Source organism: Apium graveolens, chromosome 2 (assembly GCF_009905375.1).
Source record: "Apium graveolens cultivar Ventura chromosome 2, ASM990537v1, whole genome shotgun sequence".
In the NCBI taxonomy this organism is placed as follows: domain Eukaryota; kingdom Viridiplantae; phylum Streptophyta; class Magnoliopsida; order Apiales; family Apiaceae; genus Apium; species Apium graveolens.
Window position 1 is genome coordinate 138,800,063 of NC_133648.1, and position 26,910 is coordinate 138,826,972.

General features: G+C 35.8%; 1 protein-coding gene across 1 annotated transcript; it reads left to right on the plus strand.

The window, feature by feature from the left end:
• The first annotated feature begins 24,243 nt into the window (after positions 1 to 24,243).
• On the plus strand, positions 24,244 to 26,545 carry LOC141693750 (uncharacterized). Its single transcript, XM_074498917.1, has 4 exons — positions 24,244 to 24,267; positions 24,350 to 25,402; positions 25,526 to 26,015; positions 26,100 to 26,545. Exons 1-4 carry the CDS (start codon positions 24,244 to 24,246, stop codon positions 26,543 to 26,545), a joined length of 2,013 nt encoding a protein of 670 aa, XP_074355018.1.
• The last annotated feature ends 365 nt before the right edge of the window (positions 26,546 to 26,910 follow it).

Here is a 26,910-nt window from a genome sequence, read left to right on the forward strand (position 1 = left end):
GTGGTGATTATTGGGGGCTGAGATTGCTTAGGGTTAGTGGTGGCTCCTTTGCGCTCTCGCTTCTCACCCCTTACAATGTGCCTACGTACCCCTATTTATAGGGGATCAAGCCCACGTAGTTCTTGGGGAACAAGAAACCTAATGGGCTTAGATTTCCTATCCCGAGGCCCAATAGGAAACCTACTGGAAACCGTCTTCCACTAGCTTTAGGAATGTCCGCCGATGAGGCCCAACCACAAAGGCCCAAGGCTCGTCCGCGGCTTCGAGACTTCACGGATAAGGCATCTCCCTGGCCAAGGATAACCCTCCGCTACCAGCTGTTTCTCTAGTCCGTGGACGCAGGTATAACCGTGGTTCACCCCAAATGTTGGACGCATCCTTGTCCCCCGATAAGGAGCCCCTACCAGATTGCAGGACAAATGATCTCAAGCTTTTGGGTGCAAAGTGCAGGATACTCCGAAGTCTCCCAACGAGGACACCCGTTGACTACAGAGACAGAGCTCCCAAAGCACACACCAGATTTCACCCCACATCCCCAATGAGGACACCCATTGACTACAGGAGGAGGCCTTCAGTCCAGGCATACCCCTGGAGGTCTCTGACCACGGACACCGCCTTTCCTGTAGATATGCTACAGGAAGGAGTTCCTCAATAGAGTACCTGCATCAAGTAGATTAGTAATAATAATCTCCATCTTCCTTGATCCTTCTAGAGAATCCACCTAATCAGCACATAAAAGCTATACTTATGTCCAAGTAGAAATTCAAGGCGCGCCCTAACATCTCTGTATGTTGGCGCCGCCCTGTATCACCAGCTTTTGGTTTCTCATACCATTTTACATCATAAGGCGCGCCCTAAACTATTCATCTTTGGGGCTGACTTTAATTCTGCCCAAGCCACAGTATGAACATGTCGAAGTAATCATGTCCAAATGATCCACCCAAGGAGCCTTCCTTACCTAGGGCGCGCCCTAAGGCTCACTATAGGACAGACTCCAATTAAGCCACTCATCTATCTTTTTTCAACGATTGGACGCGCCTCGTCATGTTCAAGGGCGCGCCTTTAAGGCAAAACGGTCACGGGCCACTCAACTGTTTAACCAATGCAGCGCGTTCTTAGAGCGTGCCATCTGTTTATGGAAAGTTAATCTTATCTTTTCCTAGTTTTTAGGCGTTTCTCCTTCAATTTTACCTATTTTATCAATCTTAATCTGAATATTGTTTATACCAACATTTAGGCATAACAAAAACCCGGATACATTGAGACTTCTGATCATTGGGTTAATAATGAAAAGTGAAAATGAAATCAAAATTAAGAAGCTAATGAACTAGTAGTTTGGTAGCTGAAAAGATGCATGATAATTAAGGTAAGAGATTCAAAATAAATCAAAGGCATGCATGATGATATGAAGAGAAATTAAGAGCAGTGCATTGATGAGTTGGGAGGCATGCAAAGGCAATGATAGTCTTCTCAATCAGAAATTGCCTGCCTAGAGGCCACTTTTTGCCTCCCTTTGATTTGGACCCAATTTTTGACGTTTACAAAATCATCTTTTCTTGGGTTTGTCTTGAACCAAATCTCTTTCTCTCTCTCTCTATCTACATGACGGTTTTCTATGTAAATTATGCTTTCGCTTTGCTTCATCAACAATAATAATGGAGAATGTTTCTGACCTTTTCATTATTCATGTCCCAACAACAAGATCTGCAGCTGGCTAAGTAGCTCAGAACACGTATCATCATGTTCTTCCACATATATATTCTACTTGTTTCATCTCGGGCGATACATACACGTGCACTGCATGCACCTGTACACTGTTGGTCAAGCTGCCGCTGCCACTATTTTGAATTTTATAGTTATATAATTTTACGAATTACATTAGGTGATCGATAGGTTAATATTCTTTCTCGATTACGACAGGATATCTAGTGTATCTAGTGTAAATTTCATGTTATATCCGGAGAGCAAATACAAAAACACAACCTGTAACTTGCACAACATTAAAAATATGAATGATGAAACAGGGCCACACCATGTTTCATTTAATTTACAAAACCAGGTTCTGGAGCACGCCTTGCTTCCTTTTTTTTTCTTTCTGGTGGTATGATCGATTGATTACATGAATTCATGCGCGCCAATGAATTTCCCCACCACCATCTCCATTTCCAATCAAAAAGCCTTGCATTTCTCTCCTTCCTTTCAGCTACATGGAGCCCCGAAATTGCATGTGAGATTTACTTTCCTTTCCCTAACACCCGTAGTTTGAATATTCTTTGGTGGCCACTTCATGCAATCAATATGAAGATATTATGCTACAACAGACTGGAAACTAAATACTTCTAATTAAGCTAGGCTTGTCGATATAACGAAGTTCCAATCTAATCCGATCCTATTCTCGTGGCGCTTTTATAGAAGAAGTGATTTTTCAAAACAGTAGTGTTAGATGTACAGAATTTTGTACATAATATTTGTATATAATTACATGACATTTGATGTGAAGTGTTTTAATTGATTTTCTTGATATAAAATAGGGGATTATTCCAATTAAAACATATCACATGTCATTATATACAATATTTGTACATATAATAGTATTTTAACAATTTCCCTTACATATATTAGTATTTTAACAATCTCCCTTACTCAGAAGCTCATATGTGGATCGAAGAATGGATGTAAATCTTTTATAAGATCTTATATTAGTATTCTAACACTTTCTCAAAAGTTCTAAGTCAAAAAATAGATCAGATATTTGAGACATAATTTTGACTTTAATCTTTATAACTTATTAATTAATTGTTAGAAATCCAGTTGAACATTAAAGTTTCAGAGGAATCCATTTTTCGGGATTTTACTTTAGCATTCTAAGGGATCTTCATAATCAGTATTTATGATTTTAAAATCGATATTCAAATCAGTTCTGCTACGTTTACTTCGGCTTATTTTGGTATTGTGATATCGTGTATAAGTTTCTTGATTTTAAACTCATATCTGATATTTAGTTGACTTTTTTTAAAATTAACCTAGGAGAGGTGGGTTTAAAAGAGGGATATAAGGTATAAATTAAATTTTATTATTTTTTATTTTTTTATTAAATTAAATACAATCTTAAAATATATATCTTAAATATCATTTTGTTAATCTTAAATAAATTGTGTTTATTGATATTTATAATTATTAATATTTTCTTTGTTTTAAAAAAATTTAGTCAATACTGAAATTTCAAGATTTTAATTTTTTAATCGCTTATATTTTTTTAAGTTGTATATAGATTGTATAAAAGTTTAATTACTTAAATTCAACATATAGATTGTATAAAAATTTGATTCAGTCAATGAATCAAAAATAATTTAAATTTAATAAATGTCATTACAACATTAAACCAAAAATATAATATTAAAATAAATTATCAACACCATACCACCTTATTTCGATTTCTCTTGCGAAGCAATCGACCCTAGGTATGATTAGTCAAACCGCAGAATTGTGTAGAACACCTAAAACACTTAATTTTGGCAGCCTATATAAATTAATGATTATAGCGCCAAAACTAATGAGTGATCATATAATATGTGAATATATTATTAATCCACGTCTGAAAGTAGAAGCATTAAGGCGTTCACTACGGCTTTCCAATTCGTTAAAGTATGTTCACCTTAAAATATTACCAAAGGCTTAAAGCAGTCGTACTTCTTCACGTTTATTATAAAAAGACAAACTTATAGAGACGCTCATTCTTATAATTACTTAATCTGATACAAATATTAATATATCAGTGTATGATTAGGGGGAAATCTATTAACTTCAAACTCATTGTGAGGACCCAGTGTACGTGTGAGCATGTGAGAGGATGTTCGTGAAACTAATCATGCCTACGGCCTACCTAAATAAAGAAGATTCCTAAGAAAAAGTGGGAATCCTACTTGCATATTACTGCCTCTATAATAAAAAGCGGAATGTTAGAGCATTTCCAACCGTTATTAGTTAAAACATGGTTAGCTAAAATTTTATTGAACGTAATTTCATTTCTATGGATGATTCCTACAAGTGGACGTGTGGGGTAGGCATACAAGTATCTGCTTTAAAGATGTGGAGTGAATCTTTGAATCCTACCGTTGAAAGTGTGTGACGGGTTATTATGAAAAACATTCATAAAAACAAGAAAGTATGGTCGATGCCTGACATTTGTGGCCACCAGCTTTTTCAGCAGAGGGATCAACAATTGCAGATGGATCAACATTTTGTTGAGGGCTGAAGTTGCATACAAGAAGGCGGTTCTGGCAGTTATTACGGTATTTTTTTTATTCGTTGCATGTAGCGGCTTCCAATTATTAGTGCAATTATTAAAGGTACTATATTCTCTAATTTCGTGTTAAAAAAAAGCGCATCTGATTCCGGTAAGTCCTATGTGAATAAAACCATGGGCTAAGGTTTGTTTCAACCTATATGTACTTTATACTAGCAAAATTTTGTGTATTTGTAATTGCTACCATTTTAATATTTTTTGCACATGCACACACATAAGCCGAGGGTCTTTTGGTAAACAGCCTCTGTCACGCCCTCCAAACCCGGGTCAGAATTTTGAGGTTCATAACACACATACACTCAATATATATACCTGCTTATGAAAGTAATATATGTAAAGACCCTACTTACCATAATCATGGATCGCAACAGGTTAAAGTATGAAAACAAGCCACAAACTTAACTTTTATTACATCGTACCAAATCCTAACTAGTTCCGCTTACAACTGATAATGATATCATTCTTACAATCTTACATAACTCATCTACATTATAAAGCTCATGCTAACTCGATCCATCTTATCCTGAAATTTTAGCTCGCACACTGGACTGGGAATTCTCGTTACTAATAATTTCCTTTTCAACTGTAAAATAACATAACAGATTTGCAAGAGTGAGCTAACTAGCTCAGCAAGTCATAATAGCAATAACTAAGGTTCAACAATGATCAGTTGAAATGATTCAGAAGAATCAAGTTTCTGGATAATCAATGAATAGAATTGGATATTCTCTTTTCATTTTAAATACAAAGGTTAGGCTGTTGATCAGTCACGCACTAACCCCGAGCAAGCTTTGCTCTATATATTGAATTCAAGGCACATATTGGCCTAATATGACCACGAATCTGGTCTGACCACGAATCTGGTCCGACCACGAATCTGGTCCACATTTATAAAACCATCCAATTCTAAAATAATTCAATATGATAACCATTATAGTTCAATAAAAACATAATCATGATTAACATTGATAAAGCATTTATCTCAGAGCATAAAACATTTCACAGGTATCACCAGGGTGTATCAAGGTGTAGGTATGAAGAACAACTTCAAGCCTGATGAAGAATCAAGTATTTGAAGAACAATGGTTAAATGTTAATACATGGTATTGATCTTTTATGTGATAGGGTATTCCAGGGTGTATTAGTTTTTGTATGCTTAAGAAATTCTGTTGAAATACTTGGTTTATGGTGTGTATGTATTTGCAGAGTAGTATTGTATTGGTATGGTTTAATATCGAGAAATCAACCATTGGTGGTTTACAAGAAATAAAGCTCAAGTTCAATGATATGATCAGGGTTCAAGGTTGAATAGTTTAAAGCGCTTGCAATGTAAAACAAGATTTATTTTGAATACTAGCAACATGTTATGAGAAAGTTCAGAAATATTTGCAATATATCTCGAGGAAAGGTTCAGAAGGACTTGCCATATCACAGATGATTTCCAACTTTACTTGTACTCATCTAATAGTTTTACTTTTCCATCACTTTTCTTCTTTTTCTATGCCTTGCTTCTTTTTATCAATCACTTGCCTTCTCTTTCTACGCTTTAATTCTATTTACGGATCACTGACTTTATTTTTCTTTGCCTCATTTACTCTTGGTTTTTGCTCGCCCGAATCGGAGTTCGATAACGCCTTCGAATCCTCGTTTGATTATGAAGAACGTGATGAATTTTAAAGTTTTTCTCTGAAAATTATATAGTTTTACTATTTGCAAATGATTCTCTGTACAAAATACAATCCTGTATTGGCTATTTATATTTATGGGATATTAATACATTTTGGAACGTGTTGGATCAAAAAATAAGTTACTTAGCCGCTAAGTAACTATAAAAACGATCTGATCGGATAATGTTTTGGATAAACATTATCCTGTTTTGGATAAGCATTATCCTATTTTGGATAAGCATTATCCTGTTTTGGATAAGCATTAACGTTTTTGGATAATTATCAAAATCGGGTTTTTATAAAACGATTTGTACGAAGATAATGTTATCGAAAAGGGTTATCGTATTGAAAATTTTGCGTCGGGCCGCGCACGGGTCAAACCGTAATTCGTATTGAAAAAGTCAAAACACGGAAAATATCTGGAATTACTAGATTCGGTTAGGAAGGAGTTTTTGGAAGAGTTTCGGGTTGTAAAAACGTAAAAATGGTGAAGGTTGGACGATTCTCGGATTTAAAAAATGATTTTGTAATTATTCAGAAAATAATGAGAAAATTGCACTTTGCACCCTCTTATTTTGTTTCAAAAATAAATGTGTATCAATAGTATTGGAAACTCAGTTTGCACCCCTCAACTTCAACCTGCCAATTCAGAAAACACCCCTTCGACGATTATTATTAAAAAAGTAAGGGGTAGAATGGGAATTTCAGTAAAATATTAACTAAACTATTTTTTTTTATTTTTTAGATTATATTAAAAATTGAATTTATTATTATAGCTATAAAATAATATCTTTAAATTTTTTGAATAATATTATATAGTTGAGTTTTGAATTTTAGTAATATTATTAATGCCAAAAATTATATAATTCTACCAAAATTAAATTCAAAATAACTTTTTTTATAAATATTTTATATATATTTAATTTAATGTAATTATTTCATTTTAAAGTCTTTGACGTCGTATGATTTTGAAGTGCATTTAATGAAAATATTCTGATCAATATTAATATATAATATACAAGAAATCATTTTTAAAAATATTTTAACTTATTTTTGAAATTCTAACTAAAATTTATTTACATTTTAAATAAAGTTCCATTTTACCCCTTATTATTTTAATTATAATCTACAAAAGGGTGCATACTGAATTAGTAAGTTGAAGTTGAGGGGTGCAAGTTGTATTTCCGAAAGTTCTGGTATAAAATTGTTTTTTCAACTTTGTTTGAGGGTGCAAAGTGCATTTATCTCGAAAATAATTAATAAATTCATAAATCAATATAAAATCATATAACACTCCAAAAATTACCAGAAAAATACCTTAATTATCTATATTTTATTCTGGACATAATAAAATTAACATACTTATACTTTACCACATATGAACTAGCTATACGTGTGGCGGTGAAACCAACTCACTTACACTTATCTTGCCTATTTTACTGTTTCAAAAGGACCAGCATAATTCCTATTAATTCTCTTTTCTTTCTAATTCTTGTAATTCGTGCTCATGAACGTTTGCAATAGTTACTGGTTATTGAACCCCATTTCCACATGTTTCTCTATTCAATTAACCTAGTTTGTAATCGCTTCCAATCGCATTCAAGGCTCTTTAATCGTTCTCTTAATCTTCTCGTCTATCTGCGAATGATATACTGAAACCATGGCGTATTCGATTTCTAACGTTCTCGAAATTACACTAGAGTTAAGAATTAATGAGAAAATCTGGACTGGATACGATTGACGCACAAACGTATCATCATACCTTAATTTCCTTGAATCACAATCGAGTATATTTTCCGAGCAAAAATCTCTTATTTCGTAGAAGAAAATACACTAGTCTGGAGGCATCACCCGCATATTCTAACCCATATTATCATTTATTTTGGTTTGAGGGAGTTCTAATACGAAACTGACTGCAATGCTCTTCCTTGACGTCTAGTCGCATATAACGCTTATTCTTTCATTGTGCCATATTATCAGAAAGTCTTATTGGACATCTATGTCTCATATCATATTCTCGGAGTAGCTTGAATCCTTTGAGGTATCGTAGCCAATATTCATATCCTTTAGTTCTTCCTTACTTACTGCCCGTTCATCTAGGAGTGGTATATACTATTCTGGTTCAACATAATTCATCGTATTCTGAATACTCCTGTCAAATCTCAAATCAAATAATATCGATCATTTACAATCAATTTCTGGATCTGATGACGTACCACCATTTCTTCAAGCAGCAACTAACCCACTTATTGGACAAACTTTGGCTCTCAGGTGACTTCACTACGACGTCTCCTGGCGAAATGTATCCATCTAGTCTTTGATGTCCCGCCTTAATTCTTGGGTAGGTATAACATTTATTTACATATTTCCTCCCATTTCCTCTTCATGTCTGGTCACTAGATATCTTCTTTTAACCTTCAGTACTTGATTGCACTCCTGGGATGCATTCCCTATCTCAATTTACCAATGTTTCCTAAATTTTTCACCTTACTTCTGTCCTTCATATTACCCAAATCTTACCTATATCATGGCATTTTATAAAGTTTCTTTATCATTCTTTTGATTCCACTTTCTTTCTTATTTCCGTTCTTCATTCTCATAGCTCATTCACAACCGAACTCTTGATATTAATACTCATTTTGATGTCATATCAAATTAGATATCAATATGAACTTTGATGCTCACAACATCCCATACTGAAGTAAACATCAATCATCTATATTAATACCACTTTTGATATTTAACAACAACCTAAGTATCAACATCAATCGGAAACTGAATTAAAGCTGTATCTCATATTTTATCCAAAACAGAAATACTTGATAAATCATTTATTGTAAGATTATCAAAACAATTTAGAAACAAGACGTCCTTTAATAAAACTTTATTGCAGATGATAAAATCTCTTTGATTAGCTAATAAAATCCATATTGGTGTAGGTACTAATCTCTTCTTCATTCCCCTCCCTTCTTCCTTTCCTTCCTTTCTTCTCTTTGCTCTATCTTAAATCTTTAGTTCTTAAAAACATTCTTCTCGCCTGTCCATACAAATAACTTTCTATTTCTCTTGTCCATTACTAAGGGCATATTCATCCGAGTAAAGCCTCACACACTTGTAGCAATTTCTGAGTTCTACTGGTGTCTTTACCTTCTCCAAATTCCTCATTGCTTTGATTTCGGATTTTAAAGTCACATCAAAATCTAACTTAATCTAATTGAAATCAATTTTCATCTAACTGGCCATTAATTGGTAAAATTAACCAATTAACTTACTTAATTGATCAATTGCACCAAGTGATGACTAGCTAAATGAAATCAAAGACCAATTATATATAGTCGGATTGGCTGTAACAACCTCTTTCAAGAACCGAGATCATAATCATTTGGAGTATTAACATGAATATCAATAACACACGGAAGTATGCTTTCTATCTTTAAGAGTAGGGTATTTTCCGAAAATTTGGGCAGCATCTCCTTTATATTATTGATTAATAGTCGGACTCAAGCCGACACCAACAATCAATCCACAAGTGTACCAATCAACTGCCACCTTCTAACTCACCATTTCACCATCACATATAATACTAACCAGTAAACCCATATTTTTAGTTCAACTTAAGATTATAGCAAACAATTCTTATCATACCATACCTTTTCTTATATCTTCTGATTATAACAAAATACCATTACTGAGTACAATTACAAATTATTCTAAAATTCTTCTAGTTCATGTTTCAATTCAAGCTCTCTCGTTTACAATTCGTCTATCCTTGACAATATACACTTGTTCTTATTAGTAAACTCATTCAACTTCTGATTACCAACACATGGTCTTAACCAACACTCTTATAATCTTGTGAAAGAATTCCTTTGGTTAAAAAGCATCACTTCTTAAAAATCCTTGCAGTTGAATCACTATATCTTCATCTCCCCTTATATCTTTTCATACTGAACTTCTTTCACTGGCTCAGTTACGAGTATCAAATTTACAATAACTCATTTACTTAAGTGGAAAAATCCAACCATTCCTTGAAGAACACCTTTGAAGTTTATTCGTAACTATCATTTCTTCGATCTTGAACTTTTATGACAAGTATCTTTCACATGATTGAGGTATGCTTCATCTTCATAATGTATTAATCGATTATCTGGTTATTATTAAGAATTTCTTCATTCACTTCTATTGTCCAATCACTCATTTTCCTTATCCGATATACACAACTTTACTTTCTTATTTTTCTAGTTAATTTCCCTCATACGGTTCGCTAACTACTTTAATTCACGCCAAAATCTCAGACTTGAAACGTATCATGTATACAGATTTCCGCTCCTAGTTTGATGTCGTCGTGACAACCACGTTATTGGAATAATGATTCTTCTTTGTATGTATATGTCCACCATTCATTGGATTGAAATTATCCATACTCATCATATAACTCCATTTGCTACACGGGTTCATTTCATTTTCTTTTGAAATATTCAAAGAATGGACCTTACACAAGAAGGAATTTGTGTATGTGATTTTGATTGAAAACTTTTGTAAGGGATAACAGTATAAGGAAACAATCGGAAGGATTCATAAATCAAAAAATTAAAATTGAAGAAGAAAGAATGAATGATGATTTAGATATGAGTGAGACAACCATATTTGTACTCAAGATGGCCAGTCTTTCATACTATATGGCATACATCACATGATTAGGTGGCGTCCCACCAGACTCTTTGTTAAGGAGTCACACCATAACACTGCTTGTCTCAATCAGAAAACAAGACTTGAGGGGAAAATGATTTTGAAAGGAATACAACAATTTTCTTATCACCTCATAGAGCTGATCACGAAAGAAGTTTATAATTTATTCAAGATTCATAAGCATATATAGTTTCATAGAAAAAGAATGATATCATTGGTCGCCATCCACATTTCATCTGTTTATAGCTTCAACGCTTGTCCGATCAGTAGATCCCATTTCGAGTCATATATTTACTTTAGAAAGTTCTCTGAAATGCCTTCTTAAATCGATCATTAGAATAAATTCCCATTTGTTAGGTCTTGTATCTTTAGCGTCGCGCTTCCATGTTCAATATTTTAATAATTCGACCCTATTTGTACTCTTACGAGATTTACAATCATAACTTCAAATGTCGCTTCAATCAACATATCGAATCTTTTGGTAATAACATTATTCCTTTAGAAAAGTATGGAAATTTTCTCAATCTTCTTTGATCATACTCGGCTTTTTGTAAATCGACGTATTCTTTGAACTCTAATAGTCTCAGAAATTGGATGAATATTTTTTCTGTACATTGGTTCTGTCGTTAAATGTATCGAACAATATTTGCATTCTTCTGCTGGGAACAATCAAATCTTCTCCATAATAGCGGGTCCACTTGGCCTTCTAAACGAACCATACCAACTTCTAGAACAAGTATTCTTTTGGATAATCTGAATCTTATAACAAACAAGAAACTCAAGTAGTAGTTTGAGGACCAAGTTTTTAAAACTTGTTTTGTTCAAAGGACTTTTAAAAATATTTTGTTAAGAAAATCTCTTTTGAAAACTGTTTAAAATTTTAAAAATCATACACCTGGTCGTCATTACTATATGAGTTGGTTGTCGTCTTTCTCAACCACTACAAAGTATCAAGTTAGGAAAAAATCAGATAAAAGCTCATTCATTTCCGTATATCCTCTACTCCTTATTGGGTCCTTTTGGCCTTCATTAGTCGATAAAAATTCCAGTTACCTTTGCATATTATCTTATTCATAACTTCACTTCTAGTCTTCCATACTGGTAACACTCCCATCATCATCTCTTGCGATTACTAAGTATAACAAGTCTATCCAGTAATCATCAAATCTATTTTATAAAATAAGGTCGACTAATATCACATCACATTACTACTATACGCATTATGTTTGGTCATAACATCATCATCTACTTCCAAGAAAACTCTCGATTCCCGATCTTTTCAAACTTCTTTAAAATCCATCTAGCTCACTCCACATGATAATCATAGGTGGCATATTTACTAGTAGCTTCATATAACCTGATAACAGCTATTCTTCGGAATACCTAAATCCTCTCTCTAGGTTCCTTCTCACCTTTCTTAATACCTCGTGTACTCACCATATGTTTTAGCTCTCGAATCCATCCTCATAGGGGTTGTTTCTTCATAAAACGAGTTTTAAACTGATGGTATAGAACAAGGCATAGGGTAGACAGAAAAGATGCGCTCACAGCTGAATATCCAATAGAACCAGAATTAGCATGTGGGGGATTCTCGAATAGGTAGTCTTGCATCAGTGGATGATATAATAGCTTGAAAAGGTGCAACCGTCGCAACATGAGGTGATATGGCTAACATCGGTGGAAGAGCAGGGTGTGAATTAGATGATGGTCCTCCGAATGAAGGCTCTGAATGATCAAACGATCCTGGGATAAAAGAATCTGCCATCACCGCTATCTGAAAATCGCGTCACTAGATAAGGATCTGGAATCTCATCACGGATCACACTAAACCTACTATTTGGTCACACTCAACCTCTCGACATTCTATTTCTCTATTTCTTAATTCTAATCTTACCCTCTACCCATTCCCGACAATCTAGGCTTGCTTAAGTGACTTATAACCTGTAACTCTGATACCAAACCAGTGACTCCCTCCAAACCCGAGTCAGAAGTTTGTGGTTCACAACACACACACACACTCAATATATATACCTGCTTATGAAAGTAAAATATATATAAAGACCCTACATACCATAACCATGGATCGCAACAGGTTAAAGTATGAAAACAAGCCACAACCTTAACTATTATTACATCGTACCAAATCCCAACTAGTTCCGCTTACAACTGATAATAATATCATTCTTACAATATTATATAACTCATCTACATTATAAAGCTCCTGCTAACTCGGTTCATCTTATCCTGGAATTTTACCTCGCACACTGGGCTGGGAATCCTCGTTACCAACAATTTCCTTTTCAACTGTAAAATAACATAACAGATTTACAAGAGTGAGCTAACTAGCTCAGCAAGTCATAATAGCAATAACTGAGGTTCAACAATGATCAGTTGAAATGATCAGAAGAATCAAGTTTCTGGATAATCAATGAATAGAATTGGATATTCTCGTTTTATTTTAAAAACCAAGGTTAGGCTGCTGATCAGTCACGCACTAACCCAGAGCAAAGATCCCAGCTTTGCTCTATATACTGGATCCAAGGCACGCATTGGCCTAATATGACCACAAATCTGGTCTGACCATGAATCTGATCCATATTTATAAAACCATCCAATTCTAAAATAATTCAATATGATAACCATTACAGTTCAATAAAAACATAATCATGATTAACATTGATAAAGCATTTATCTCAGAGCATAAAACATTTCACATGTATCACCAGGGTGTATCAGGGTGTAGGTATGAAGAACGGCTTCAAGCCTAATGAAGAATCAAGTATCTGAAGAATAATGGTTCAATGTTAATACAGGGTATTGATCTTTTATATGATAGGGTATTCCGGGGTGTATAAGTTTTTGTATGCTCAAGAAATTGTGTTGAAATACTTGGTTTATGGTGTGTATGTATTGCAGAGTAGTATTGTATTGGTATGGTTTAATATCGGGAAATCAATCATTGGTGGTTTACAGGAAATATAGCTTACATCTGAAGTTCAATGATATGATCAGGGTTCAAGGTTGAATAGTTTAAAGCGCTTGCAATGTAAAACAAGATTTAATTTGAATACTAGCAACATGTTATGAGAAAGTTTAGAAATATTTGCAATATATCTCGAGGAAAGGTTCAGAAGGACTTGCCTTATCACAGATGATTTCCAACTTTACTCGTACTCATCTAACAATTTTACTTTACCATCACTTTCCTTCTTTTTATATTCCTTGCTTCTATTCATCAATCACTTGCCTTCTCTTTCTACGCTTAATTCTATTTACGGATCACTGACTTTCTTTTTCTATGCCTCGTTTACTCTTGGTTTCTGCACTAAAATGGGTGATTGATTCAGAAAGAACTTTTCAAGGGCTTCGATTTAATATATTGCACGCCCGAATCGGAGTTCGATAACGCCTTCGAATCCTCGTTTGATTATGATGAACGTGATGAATTTTAAAGTTTTTCTCTGGAAATTATATAGATTTACTATTTACAAATGATTCTCTGTACAAAATACAATCCTGTATTTGGCTATTTATATTTATGGAATATTAATACATTTTGGATCGTGTTGTATCGAAAAATAAGTTACTTAGCCGCTAAGTAACTATAAAAATGATCTGATCGGAAAATGTTTTGGATAAACATTATCCTGTTTTGGATAAGTAATATCCTATTATGGATAAGCATTATCTTGTTTTGGATAAACATTAAACGTTTTTGGATAATTATCAAAACCGGGCTTTTATAAAACGATTTGTACGAAGATAATGTTATCGAAAAGGGTTATTGTATTAAAAATTTTGCGCCTGGCCGCGCTCGGGTCAAGCCGTAATCCGGATCGAAAAAGTCAAAATACGGAAAATGTCCGGAATGACCAGATTAGGTTAGGAAGGAGTTTTCAGAAGAGTTTCAGGTTGTAAAAACGTAAAAACGGTTAATGTTGGACGATTCCCGGCTTTAGAAAATGAGTTTGTAATTATTCAGAAAATAATTAATAAATTCATAAATCAATATAAAATCATATAATACTCCAAAAATTACCAGAAAAATACCTTAATTATCTATATTTTATTCTGGACATAATAAAATTAATATACTTATACTTTACCACATATAAACATCCACATAACAACACCAATCATCAGATAATTCACCAAAAATCACAATATAATCACATAATAATTATTTATCAATAAAAATAATTACAGGCCATGTCCCGGATATTACAGCCTCTTCATTCTTTGAATGAAGGGAAGACTGCGTACATCTTACCCTCCCCAGACCCTGCGATATGCTGGATTTAGTGGGTATGTTTGGTTTGGTTTATAATATTATTCTTTTAATTAATTTTAAATATATAAATAAAAAAGTTTAATTATTTCTTTTTTTGAAAAGGAGTTTAATTAGTTATATTTTATATTAGTGGAAATAAAATAATATATTTAATAAAAGGATATTTATAATAATATTATAACATTTTTATATTTATAATAATATTTTAAAGTAAACATTATGAAATAAAAATGAGTAATTATTATGAACATTACTTACATATAAAATAAAATATATGACTAAAACATATATTAATATATTAGAATTTTTATAAATTGAGTTAACAATAAAATATTTATCATGCTTAATATTACATAACATTTTTTTATAAATAAAAATACAAGCAGTACATCTATACATCTATATAGATAATAATTACGAAGATATATACATCATTTTCATATTATAATATTATATATTTAAATCTTAAACATGTTATAAAAAATTATAAATAATAAAATTTAGAATAAAATTTAGGCTAGATTAGGGTTAATATAGGCAGGAGATGACGTTGAGTATTATAGATGATGGCTGAGCAATCAACAAATCTGGCGTTCTTATTTTTTGTTATCTAAATTTATACCTAAGAGGTCTCCCCATTGAAGTGTTCCATTTTTTACATATTAGGTATAATAACTAGATATTATACCTAACAGGTGAAGAGCGTTGGAGATGCTCTTAGAGAAAAAAGTAAGAAAATAGGATAAAGTGCTGGGTCAATTAATATTTAATGTATAAAGTTAGTGTATTGGAAAAAGTAGTGGATGTAAGTGGGTATAGTTAATTTTTATATTATAATTTTTTATATTATTTTTGATATGTTTTGAAATGTATAAAATTGAAATAGACATCCACAAAGGAAGGTGTATAGAAATGAACGGGACAGAGCGAGTATCTATTTTAGCCACTACCAAATGAGATGACGAAAAAAATTAATATTCTTTTCTTACATATTTTATATTTAAAGTAATACATTTCAAATGCTTTAGTGAAATCATTTAAAAAAATGCTTTAGCAAAGGCCAGAGAAATAGCGTAAGATAATAATGTTCCCTTTCATTTTACAGTAGCTTGATATGGATCCGAATAATCGAACCAAAATTTATGAAATCGAAATTTAATTTGAGATCTGAATCATATAATCTGATAATTATCTAAAAATTAAATTAATCAGATTCAAAAATTACTCAAAGTGAAAATTTTACCGAAAATAATTTGAAATACTAGATCCGATTATAAATTGGAACCGATCAAAATCATATAATATATTAAAAATACTATATTTAATGAAAAATGTATTTTTTTGAGTCTAGAAAATTGAAAAATGAATAAGTTATTACCCCAAAATATTTGAACCGAATTTAATTCGAACTGAATTTTGTCTGATCTTAATCCGAATTAGGCCCAAACTGAATCAAATCCAATCTGATTTTCCAAATATATCATAATCCAAAAGTGCATTCGATCCGAAATTGATATGATCTGAGACCGACCCGGTTATCCGAATTTACAGTTCTACTTATAACCGGTTTTGATACTTTTTAAAAATAACGATTTTGATACTTTTTAAAAATAACTGGTTTTGATACTTGTAATTATTTTAATATTTTACAATTTAGTTTTGATAATTTAAATTATCGTAAAAGATAAATGTAATAGTTACACTTATATATTTAGGCGGCGTATCTCAAATATTCTCCTAAAACTTATATTTTCTTTTTAAATCAACTTACTATCTAGTTGGGCTGAATATTCAATCCGCTAAACCGCATAAATCGCGAAAACCACTTGCAACCGATCCGCATATTATGGATAACCATAAAACGCGGGTGGTCGTGGATGCAATTTTAAAAACCGTTAATTTGCGGTTTGTTGCAGTTTCATTATTTTAAAAGCCGTGAAAATTCTACCGCAACAACAATTATATAAATTAATATATTTTTAAAAAATATTTGAAATATAAATAATAATAAAATTACTCGAAGTATTGAAATTTGGACTTGGCCAAATATAAATAAATCCCGGAAAATTTTGCAACAACTTTATTATTACACGATTAGTTTTTCTTTTGTAATATGCCACTAGACTATTGAATTTATTTGTCATTTAATCTTATTAATTAATTTTTTTAGACTTATTGAATTTGTTTTGTAAAGCCTTATAATTTCGCATATGCAATATTTATTCAAGTTAGTTTTTTTTAATTATTTGAACGATTGAACCGTAAAATCAACTGCAACCAACCGAAATTACGTGGGTCGATTTGGTTGGTTTTTATATACCCACGGTTTTATTGCGGATGGAGATATTGGAAAACTGCAAGTTGCGGTTTGGTTTGGTTTTTACCCTCCAACCGAACTAAATTGCACCGCGTACACCCCTACTATCTAGATAGTCTCCTATTTTTGTAATATCATTTATCCTCTTTCTCCTAAAATCAATTACTATATAATATTTTTATTTTTTACCCAATGAAATACTACAAAGACAAGTATCTACAAATATATTTTTTCAATATTTTTTATATTTTCTAATATCATTACATCATTATATTATATTGATGTAAAGTAGAAGACGGTGGTGGTGAGGTGGCGCATTTCATATCGTTTCAATTTTTTTATAATTTTCTCAAAATTTCACATTATTAAATAAAAAAAATTTACATTAATTATTGACTAATAAATAATATTATTTAATAATATTTAATAATATTATTTAAAGCCGAATGTTTAACTCAACAATGTTGATTTGGATAATTCAACATAAAAGAAAGGATTTGCAAATAATCTATGTTCCACTAGAAGCAGTTCAGAATGATGATTTGGTATATACATAATGATCATGATAGTTGCAGTGAAGAAGACGTCAACAGAAGTCCGTATGAAGTTTATTAATATGATCAGACAACGAAGGAATAAGGTTCAAGTCATTTGAAACGACAGCGGAGGAATAAGGTTCAAGTCATTTGAAACAGTTGTTAGGGTTAGTGTGAAGATCTGAAAGATTCTAAGTGAAGCTGAATGGATAATATAAAAGACTTAATAGTGGATTTTATAGTTCATAATACGAAGGGCTGAGAGCGGAACTAGTCGTTTGTGAATCATACCAATTGTATTAGGCATCAGTGATCCGTGAAAGGAAACTAAGTATTATTCTCTGAAAAACCGTTAAGTAGCACTCATAATCAAGATTAATGTCAAAGGATTTAATTTTAAAGACCTAAAAATTGGAAGATTAGAAGATAGAAGATTAAAGTTATTAGAAGAAATTGATGATATCATTATTTAAACTATCAGAGTTTATTATTCAGCATTTGATATCAGTGTTTGATAGAGTTGACGTCATCAGTATTTACCATCACTATTTGCTGATCATTATTTAACATCAACTTTTAGTCACATCAGTAATTGTAAAGCTGAAAATCAGGAGATATCAGAGGAGAAAATATTTGCAGAAATATGTCGGTATATGACTTTACTTATTGTAGCAATCAATAAATGGATATATATATTATGATTCCTTATTGTATTATATTAGGATTCCTTATTAATTGTGTAGTTGTGCAGTATATAAGCACATGTTAGGTTACACTTGATGTGCTCGAATATTGTTATATTATTCACATAATCTAGCAGCTCTCAAGGATATCTGTTCATTCTTTGAGAGTGTATTGTAATCAGTTTTTATACATCAATAATAAAAATTGTTCTTTCAATCGTGTCTGTTATTTCGATTTGATTGTTTAACTGTATTCACCCTCCTGTAAAGTTAATTAAAGGCCTAACAATTGGTATCAGAGCTTGCTATTGATACACAAACAGTTTAAGATCCACATAACAATCACTAATGGCAGTTAAAGAAGCACAACAAAATCCCCCACCTCCACCAACCACAAATCAAATCAGCCACAATATGAGTAGATATGAGGCTATCAAGGTTCCATTCTTGAAGATTAATGAATATCTAATCTGAAAAGTGAAGATGGCCATGTATCTGGAAGCAACAGATCCTGAATACCTGAACATGATTTATGATGGTCCTCACAGGCCAATGAAACTAGCTATTGCTGTTATTGGCCAAGAGGAAAAGATGGTTGATAAAGAGAAGAATGACCATTCTCCCGAGGATCTTTCATATTTTATGAAAGATGCAAAAGTAAGACATATTTTGCATAGCAGTCTTGATAGTGTCATGTCCAATAGGGTTATTGGACGTAAAACTGTCAAAGAAATTAGGGACACTTTGGAGGTTAAGTGTCAAGGAACCACTGGTATCAAGATAAATAGAAGAGCTATACTCTCTCATGAGTATGAACACTTTGACTAAAAAACTGATGAGTCCTTGACTGAAATCTATGACAGATTTCAAAAGCTGATGAATGACTTATCACTGGTTGATAAAGAGTATGACCCAGAAGATTCTAACTTGAATTTTCTTCTTGCTCTCCCTGAAAAGTGGGACTTGAAAGTCACATTAATTAGGGACAACTATGATATTGATGAAACATCTCTAGATGATATCTATGGTATATTGAAGACTCATGAACTGGAAATGGAGCAAAAAAGTAAGAGGAAAGGACCTAGAGCAAGACATGTTGCATTCAAGGTGAAAAAAACAAGAGAGAAAGCTAGGAGAAAAAGCAACTCTAAAGGCAAAGCTATGATTGCAAAGTCTAATACTGAGTCATCAAACTCTGATGATGACTCAAACTATGAAAGTAAATCAGACATTGAAAGTGATAATAGCAATGATGATGATATTCAACATATGGCTGCTTTATTGGTTAAAAGTTTCAAGAGGATAATCTACAAAGACTTTAAAAAGCAAAAAAGGTTTTCCAGGAAGGGCTCAGTTCCTCAAATACTGATAGGAGAAATTATTGAAGAAAATTTTATAAGAAAGAGTCAAAATCTGGGAAATATGACAAGTCAAAGACAAAGTGCTACAAATGTAATGGAGTAGGACATTTTGCAGCTGACTGCAGGATGTCAAAGGCTGAGAAGAAACAAGCCTTGATTACCAAGAAGAAGAATTAGGATGATACATCAGAATCAGATGAGGGTGTCAACTATGCTCTCATGTCAAATGCTGATAGTGAGGCTGAGACTACTGAGATAAAGATACCTCAAACTACACTTGCTTTTGATACTAATGATATATGTGAACTAAGGCTATTTCTTAAATCACTACATGTCAGTTATAGGGATCAAATACTTAAAAATGCTAAAATTAGAATTGAAAATTATGATCATAAGAAAAGGAATGATCACCTAGAAGTTGAGTTGATTTTCATGCTAAAAACTCAGAAGTAAAGAGATCATGCTTTGTATGTTAAGGAAAAACTGTTAGAAAAGCATGCTTATCTAGAAAAAGAATTAGCTAAAAAGAGAGAGGTCATTAAGCTTTGGACTAATTCAGGAAAAATAACTCAGGGTTTAATAGAAAATGGTTGTTGGGGATCAGGATTAGAATATGCTGATAGAATTAATTCTGATAAATTAAATAAAAAAGAAACTAAGAAAATTAAACCAATAAATACTGATAAGAAGGTAAAACTGAATAAGTCTTAGTTAAGACCTATCAAGTTTAATTTAAGTGGTGATGTTGTTAAGTCAGTAAATAAAAAAGGGTCAACATCAGCATCTAAGTCAAACTTAAAAACTGATAAGTGTGAACTAGTTTACACCAAGTCAGTAAATGTTGGTTTAATGACTCAGAAACAGCTTAAGCAAAAGCTGAAAGAAGTCAAAATGAAAAATGACAAAAAATAGCCTAGAAAGAAAGAAATGGGAAAGTAGATGTCAATAAGGAGAACAAATACAAACCCATTCATAATGCACCTAGAAAGGCATGTTTTAATTGTGATAGTACTAATCATCTTTTTATTGCTTACAGGATGAATAAAGGGATAAACATTGTTCCTCCTAAGTCAGATGTTATACCCAAAATTTGGCATTGAATTGACTTGGGCCAAATGCGGGCTAGTTACGGTCAAACTCGGTATTGCATTGCGGAAGTGAGGACGCGTCCAAGCCTACAGGACGCGTCTACTTGTAAGAAGATATGTTAGTCTGATAATGAGGGAGCATGGGAGTGCATGATCAGGGAAGGACGCGCCTAAGCTATATGGACGCGTCAATCATGGTGAAAGTACCTTGCTAGTGTGATCTTGTGGCAATGGAAATTGGAGGACGTGCCTGTTTTTATCAGGACGCGTCTTGTGGATGTGGCGTGCTGTAAGGAATGGTTGATGAAGAAATAATGATTGGTTTTATAAAGGTGAGGACGCGCCTAGATCCTTCGGACGCGTCCTGGGTTTGGTTAATATACTTTTGATGGTGACTTCAGGGCAAAGCTTGCATGGAGAGGAGCAATGGAAGTTATTTTTACTAATGTATTTGTTGCAGGTACTCTTTGAAGAATTCCCTCCTTGAGACGGTCAAGGAGGGGGATGTCCGTGAAAAGCTTGAAGGCCTCCAGGGGAATGCCTGATGATTGAAGGCCTCCTCCTGTATTCAACGGGTGTCCTTATTGGGGATGTGGGGTTAACTTTGGTGTGTGCTTTGGGAACTCTGTTCTTGCATTCAACGGGTGTCCTCGTTGGAGAACTTTGGAGTCATCCTGTACTTTGCACCCAAGAGCTTGGGATCACCTGTCCTGTTATCTGGTGGGTTATCCTCATTGGGGGGACAGGGATGCGTTCGGCACTTGGGGTGAACCGTGGCTATACCTGCGTCTGTACATCAAGGGAAATAGCTATAGCGGAGTGTTATCCTTGCGCAGGGAGATGCTTTATCCGTGAAGTCCTGCGATTACGGACGAGCCTTGGGCCTTCGCGGTTGGGCCTCATAGTTGAACATTCCTAAAGCTAGTGAAAAACGGACTTTGGATGGGCTTCTACTGGACCTAGGAATAAGAAGTCTAAGCCCATTAGATTTCTTATTCTACGAGAACTACGTCAGGCTTGATCCTTATATAAAGGGTACGTAGGCACATTGAGAGGGTAAAAAGTTGAGGGCTGATAAGAGAGCCACCACTTACTCTGATCAATCTCAGCCTAAAATAACCACAAATCACCATACACCGCTTAATTTTCCGATAAAGAACCACCGTCACAGATCTTAGTTCCGGCGAGAAACCTCAATCTTTGTTGTCACCAGATTCCTCCGTCAATAAATTGGTGCTAGAAGGAGGGGTGCTAATTAAGGTCGTAATCTTAGGAGGAAAAGATATCTTGTAATCGTGATGGAAGTTCTTATGATGGAAGTGACAGCAGATCTGAAGGAGAAGGAGGGGGATGCTACACTCGCCATGAACCCTACGTTCCCAGAAACATGGCGGATCCACCAAGAGCTCCAGATGTGGGAGGGACACCTCCAATTCTCATTAGCAACACTGATATCTTGGAGCAATTGTACCGCATGGGGGATACCCTTAACAGTTTTCACTCAAGACTGAATACGGTGGAGCGTCGGAGGACGAGGAGAGGTCGTCATTTTCCCTGTCACGGTCATACTGTGGGGAAAGTGCCAGTAGTTGAAGGAGATACCCAGGGTAGCGGGGAAAACCCGTGAATCACTCCGCGGCTCTTGGAATATTCTGATGATGTAGAGCCTATTATGGAGCTTGTTGATGAGGACACTGATGGTAGGGAAAGGCCTCGCCTTGGTAACCAGGTAGTGCCACACCCACATAGGTCTGGGCGTATGATGGACGAGCGTCGTCGTGCGGAGAATACCCAAAATCAAGATGAGGAAAGAAGGGATCTTTCAACCTTGAAAAGGAGGCTTGGCATAAAGTTGGAAGATGACGATTTGAGGATGTTACTGGTAGAATGGAAAAAGGAAGGAAACGCCGGAGAAGCGAGACCCCGCGACACAACGCGTGTGCCCCCTGCATTCCAAAGGAATGACAGGGCACGGCACCGTGAGCACGAGCGTGCCCCTCCGCGAGGAAAGCTCGGGAATTACTATCGGGGATATCAGAGGAATGGACGAGGAAGGATGGAATATCAATATGGAAGAGCTCTCTACAATGGTAGGAGAGATGAAGTACCCAACGCTGAAGAAGCCCCTGCCGTTATTCCCGTAGCTTCCCACAGTGCTACAGGCAATGGATCCAGGGCGCGTCCTCAGGACCAGGACGGCGGACGAATTCAAGTAAGAATGCAAAATAATGATGAAATCCCGCGACGCGGTCAGGAGGAACCTCGCGTGCGGGAAAATATTCAAAACCAAGGTAAAAACATGCCACAGCTACAGCCTCAGGGTGAGGGGCGGCGAGATCCACCACCGCACCAGGGGGTAATCAAGGGGAATTACAGCAAGTCACAGAGCAACCCCAATAGCCTAATGTTCAAACTATTCCAGAAGTAGGGACGTTCAATATGAACAATCTCAAGAGGTTGCTCAACCATCTTGAGGGAGGAAGAGTAATGGCGACTGCACAAACTCCTTCTCCTTTTGTTGCTGTTGTGAGGGAGGCGCAATTGCCTGCAGGATACAGAAACACAACCAATGACTTGCGTTTCCACGGGAACTCTGATCCTGTGGAATTCCTGGGGCGTTTTAACATTGAAATGGACGTATATCAAGTACCTGATTTGGCTCGATGCCGTCTTCTGGCGGCCACTTTTAGAAAAGGCGCTCAGCAGTGGTTCCAAAAACTGGGTCCAGGTGTGATCACATCCTGGGAACAGATGAAAACTTTGTTCTTGACACAATTTCAAGCCGCAGTGAAGTACACACCACCTGTTACCACCCTGGCTAATGTGAAACAGAAGGAAGGAGAAAGTTTGACTTCATACTTCAAGAGGTTTAATGCAGAATCCACTTTGGTGAGGGGTGCAACTGATGAGACGCTGAAAATACTTCTTATAGCTGGATTGTGTGTGGGAACGGATTTCTGGAAGCACCTGCAAGGGAAAGACCCTGTGTCACTAGCTGATGTGCTTGCGCATGCGGAATCATTCAAAGCAATTGAACAGTCACTTGCAGAAACAAAAAAGAATGACAACACCCATAACTCCAAGGGGCGATCCAAGAGAAGGGATTGATCCTTGAGCCCAAATTATCGGCGGAATGCCAGAAGCCCCAATAGAGTGAACACCGTGAACACGCGGAGAGAGTGGAGCCTGCCATCGAACTACGAGAGGAGGGTCAGCAATTATACGCCGCTGGCGGCATCCATTGATCATGTCTTTGAGGTAAATAAGGATAGAGGAATCTTCAAAAATCCCGACTGTCTAACTTCATGGCAGAGCAGAGACAAAAAGAAGTATTGTGACTAACATGAGTCTACCGGCCATGACACCCATGAGTGTCATCACCTGAGAGATAAAATTGAGGAATTAATCAAGACTGGATACCTAGGAGAGTGGATTGACAAGGTGAAGCGACGCAGGGGAATCGATGACAAGGGTAAGGATGAAAGACAGCCCCCGCGGGCGGAAGATCTTGAAAAAATATCAGAAGTTAAGTTTCAGAGGGCTGGCAGCATCAGGGTAATTTTTGGAGGACACCCTTTTGTTGGAGATATTAATCGAGCACTGAAAAGAAACGCGAGAGAGGCGCGACATCCACCGCTCACCAACATTCACAGCTTGGAAGACAGACCTCCGAAGGTCTTTAAGGGAGAGTCCGCCGATATTATATTCAAGGAAAACGTATCAAGGTGGGTGCATCATCCCCACAATGATGCGCTGGTGATTACCATGCTTATTGGGGCAATGAATGTACATCTAGTCTTCTTGGACAATGGGAGTTCTATGAACATCCTGTACTACAGCACTTACAAAAAGCTAGGTTTCTCGGATAGCGACATGTATTTTGAAGATGCGCACGTCTATGGCTTTACTGGGGAAGCAGTGAGAGTTATGGGTTCGGTCAGGCTTCCCGTCATGCTCGGGGAAGGAGCTTTGTCAGTCACTCAAATGGTTGACTTCAAAGTGCTGGATCAGGATTCCGCGCACAATGTGTTGGTCGGCAGACCTTGGTTACGAGCGTTCAGGGTGATAACCTCGATACATCACTTGAAGATAAAGTTCCCAACACCAAACGGAGTGGGCAGTCTGAGAGGGTCGCAATATGAGTCACGCGACTGCTATCATAAGGCTGTTAAAGAATTCCGTAGGAGAAAGTACGAAGGAAAGGGTCTTCCATTTGAGGATGTAGAGGATATTCATACAAAACCGAGCAGAGAGGTTCATGCCCACTATTTCGTAGAAGGCCCCGAAGAGGAAGAAACCTATGTCACTGGGAACTCTGTTTGGACGTTGGGGAATGTTTCGAAGATCTGTAGCGTGGAAGAAGTGGTGGTGAACCATGCAGAGGAGATCATACAGAAGGAGGTTAACGGGGAAAAATTGGAAGGAAGAAGTGAGATTTTGCAAGGTCTCGGGAATAACTTCAAGGTGGATGCTCCTCAAAAGAAGGACGCGCCCTTGAAGAATAAAAATGGAATTGAGGTTGATGCTCCTCCAAATGAGGACGCGCCCTCTTCATCTGCGTTGCACAAAACTATGCCCTGTCTTGAGGTGGATGCTCCCGCTTATGGGGACGCGCCCTCAAATGTAAAAGTGGAAGTCGAGGACCCCCGAAACTTTGATTTTGATTTGGATCCCAGGGTCCCCATGCCCGCCGAAAAGACGGGGCCGGCCGAAGACACAATATCTATTCTGGTTGAAAAAGATGACCCGAACAAGGTTTTGAAGGTGGAATCCCAGTTAGATGATGAAACGAGGGGAAGTCTTACCCGCTTCTTAATTGCAAATCTTGATGTCTTCGCATGGAGTCATTCGGACATGGTAGGAATCGACCCAGAAGTAATGTGTCACCGGTTGAATATTTTCTCGAATTGTACTGGCATACGGCAAAAATGCCGCCCGGTGAGTGGGGAAAGGGCGATAGCATTAAAAGAAGATGTAGACCGGTTGTTGGAGGTGGGACTAATCAAAGAATCATTCTACCCCAAATGGCTTGCAAATCCAGTGCTTGTGAAAAAGCCGAACGGGAAGTGGAAGACATGTGTGGATTTCACAGATCTCAATAAGGCCTGTCCAAAGGATAGCTTCCCGCTCCCAAGAATTGATCAGTTGGTTGATGCGATAGCGGGGCATGCATTGCTGAGTTTTATGGATGCATACTCCGGTTATAATCAAATTCCGATGTATGGCCCTGATCAAGAGCATACATCCTTCATTACTTATAGGGGGTTATACTGTTACATAGGAATTCCGTTTGGTTTGATTAACGCTGGCGCAACCTACCAGCGGTTGGTAAACATGATGTTCAAGAATCAAATTGGGAAAACCATGGAAGTGTATGTGGACGATATGCTGGTAAAGTCCAAGGTGGCGGATGACCACATCAAGCACCTCATGGAAATGTTTAACATTCTAAGGAGGTTTCGCATGAAATTAAACCCACAAAAATGTGTGTTCGGCGTGGAGTTGGGCAAGTTTCTCGGGTTCATCGTCAACCATAAGAGAATTGAGGCCAACCCCGCAAAGATTAAGGCATTGTTGGATATGAAGTCACCCACCAATGTGAAATAGGTGCAGAGTCTGACTGGGAAAATTGCCGCATTAAATCGATTTATTTCCAAGTCGTCCGATAGATGCAAGGAGTTTTTCAAGGCGATTAAGTTAGCGGGGAAAGACTTTGTATGAACATCAGAATGCAAAGAGGCTTTTAAAAGAATCAAGGAGCAACTGGGAAACCCTCTCATGCTGTCAAAACTGTTAGATGAAGAATCTTTAATACTGTACCTCGCGGTGTCTGAATACTCAATCAGCGCAGTTTTGGAAAGAGAGGAAGACGGGCAGCAGTCACCAGTATACTATGTGAGCAAGCGATTGCACGATGCTGAAACTCGCTACACAAGCATGGAGAAGTTGGTTTATGCCCTGATTCTTGCATC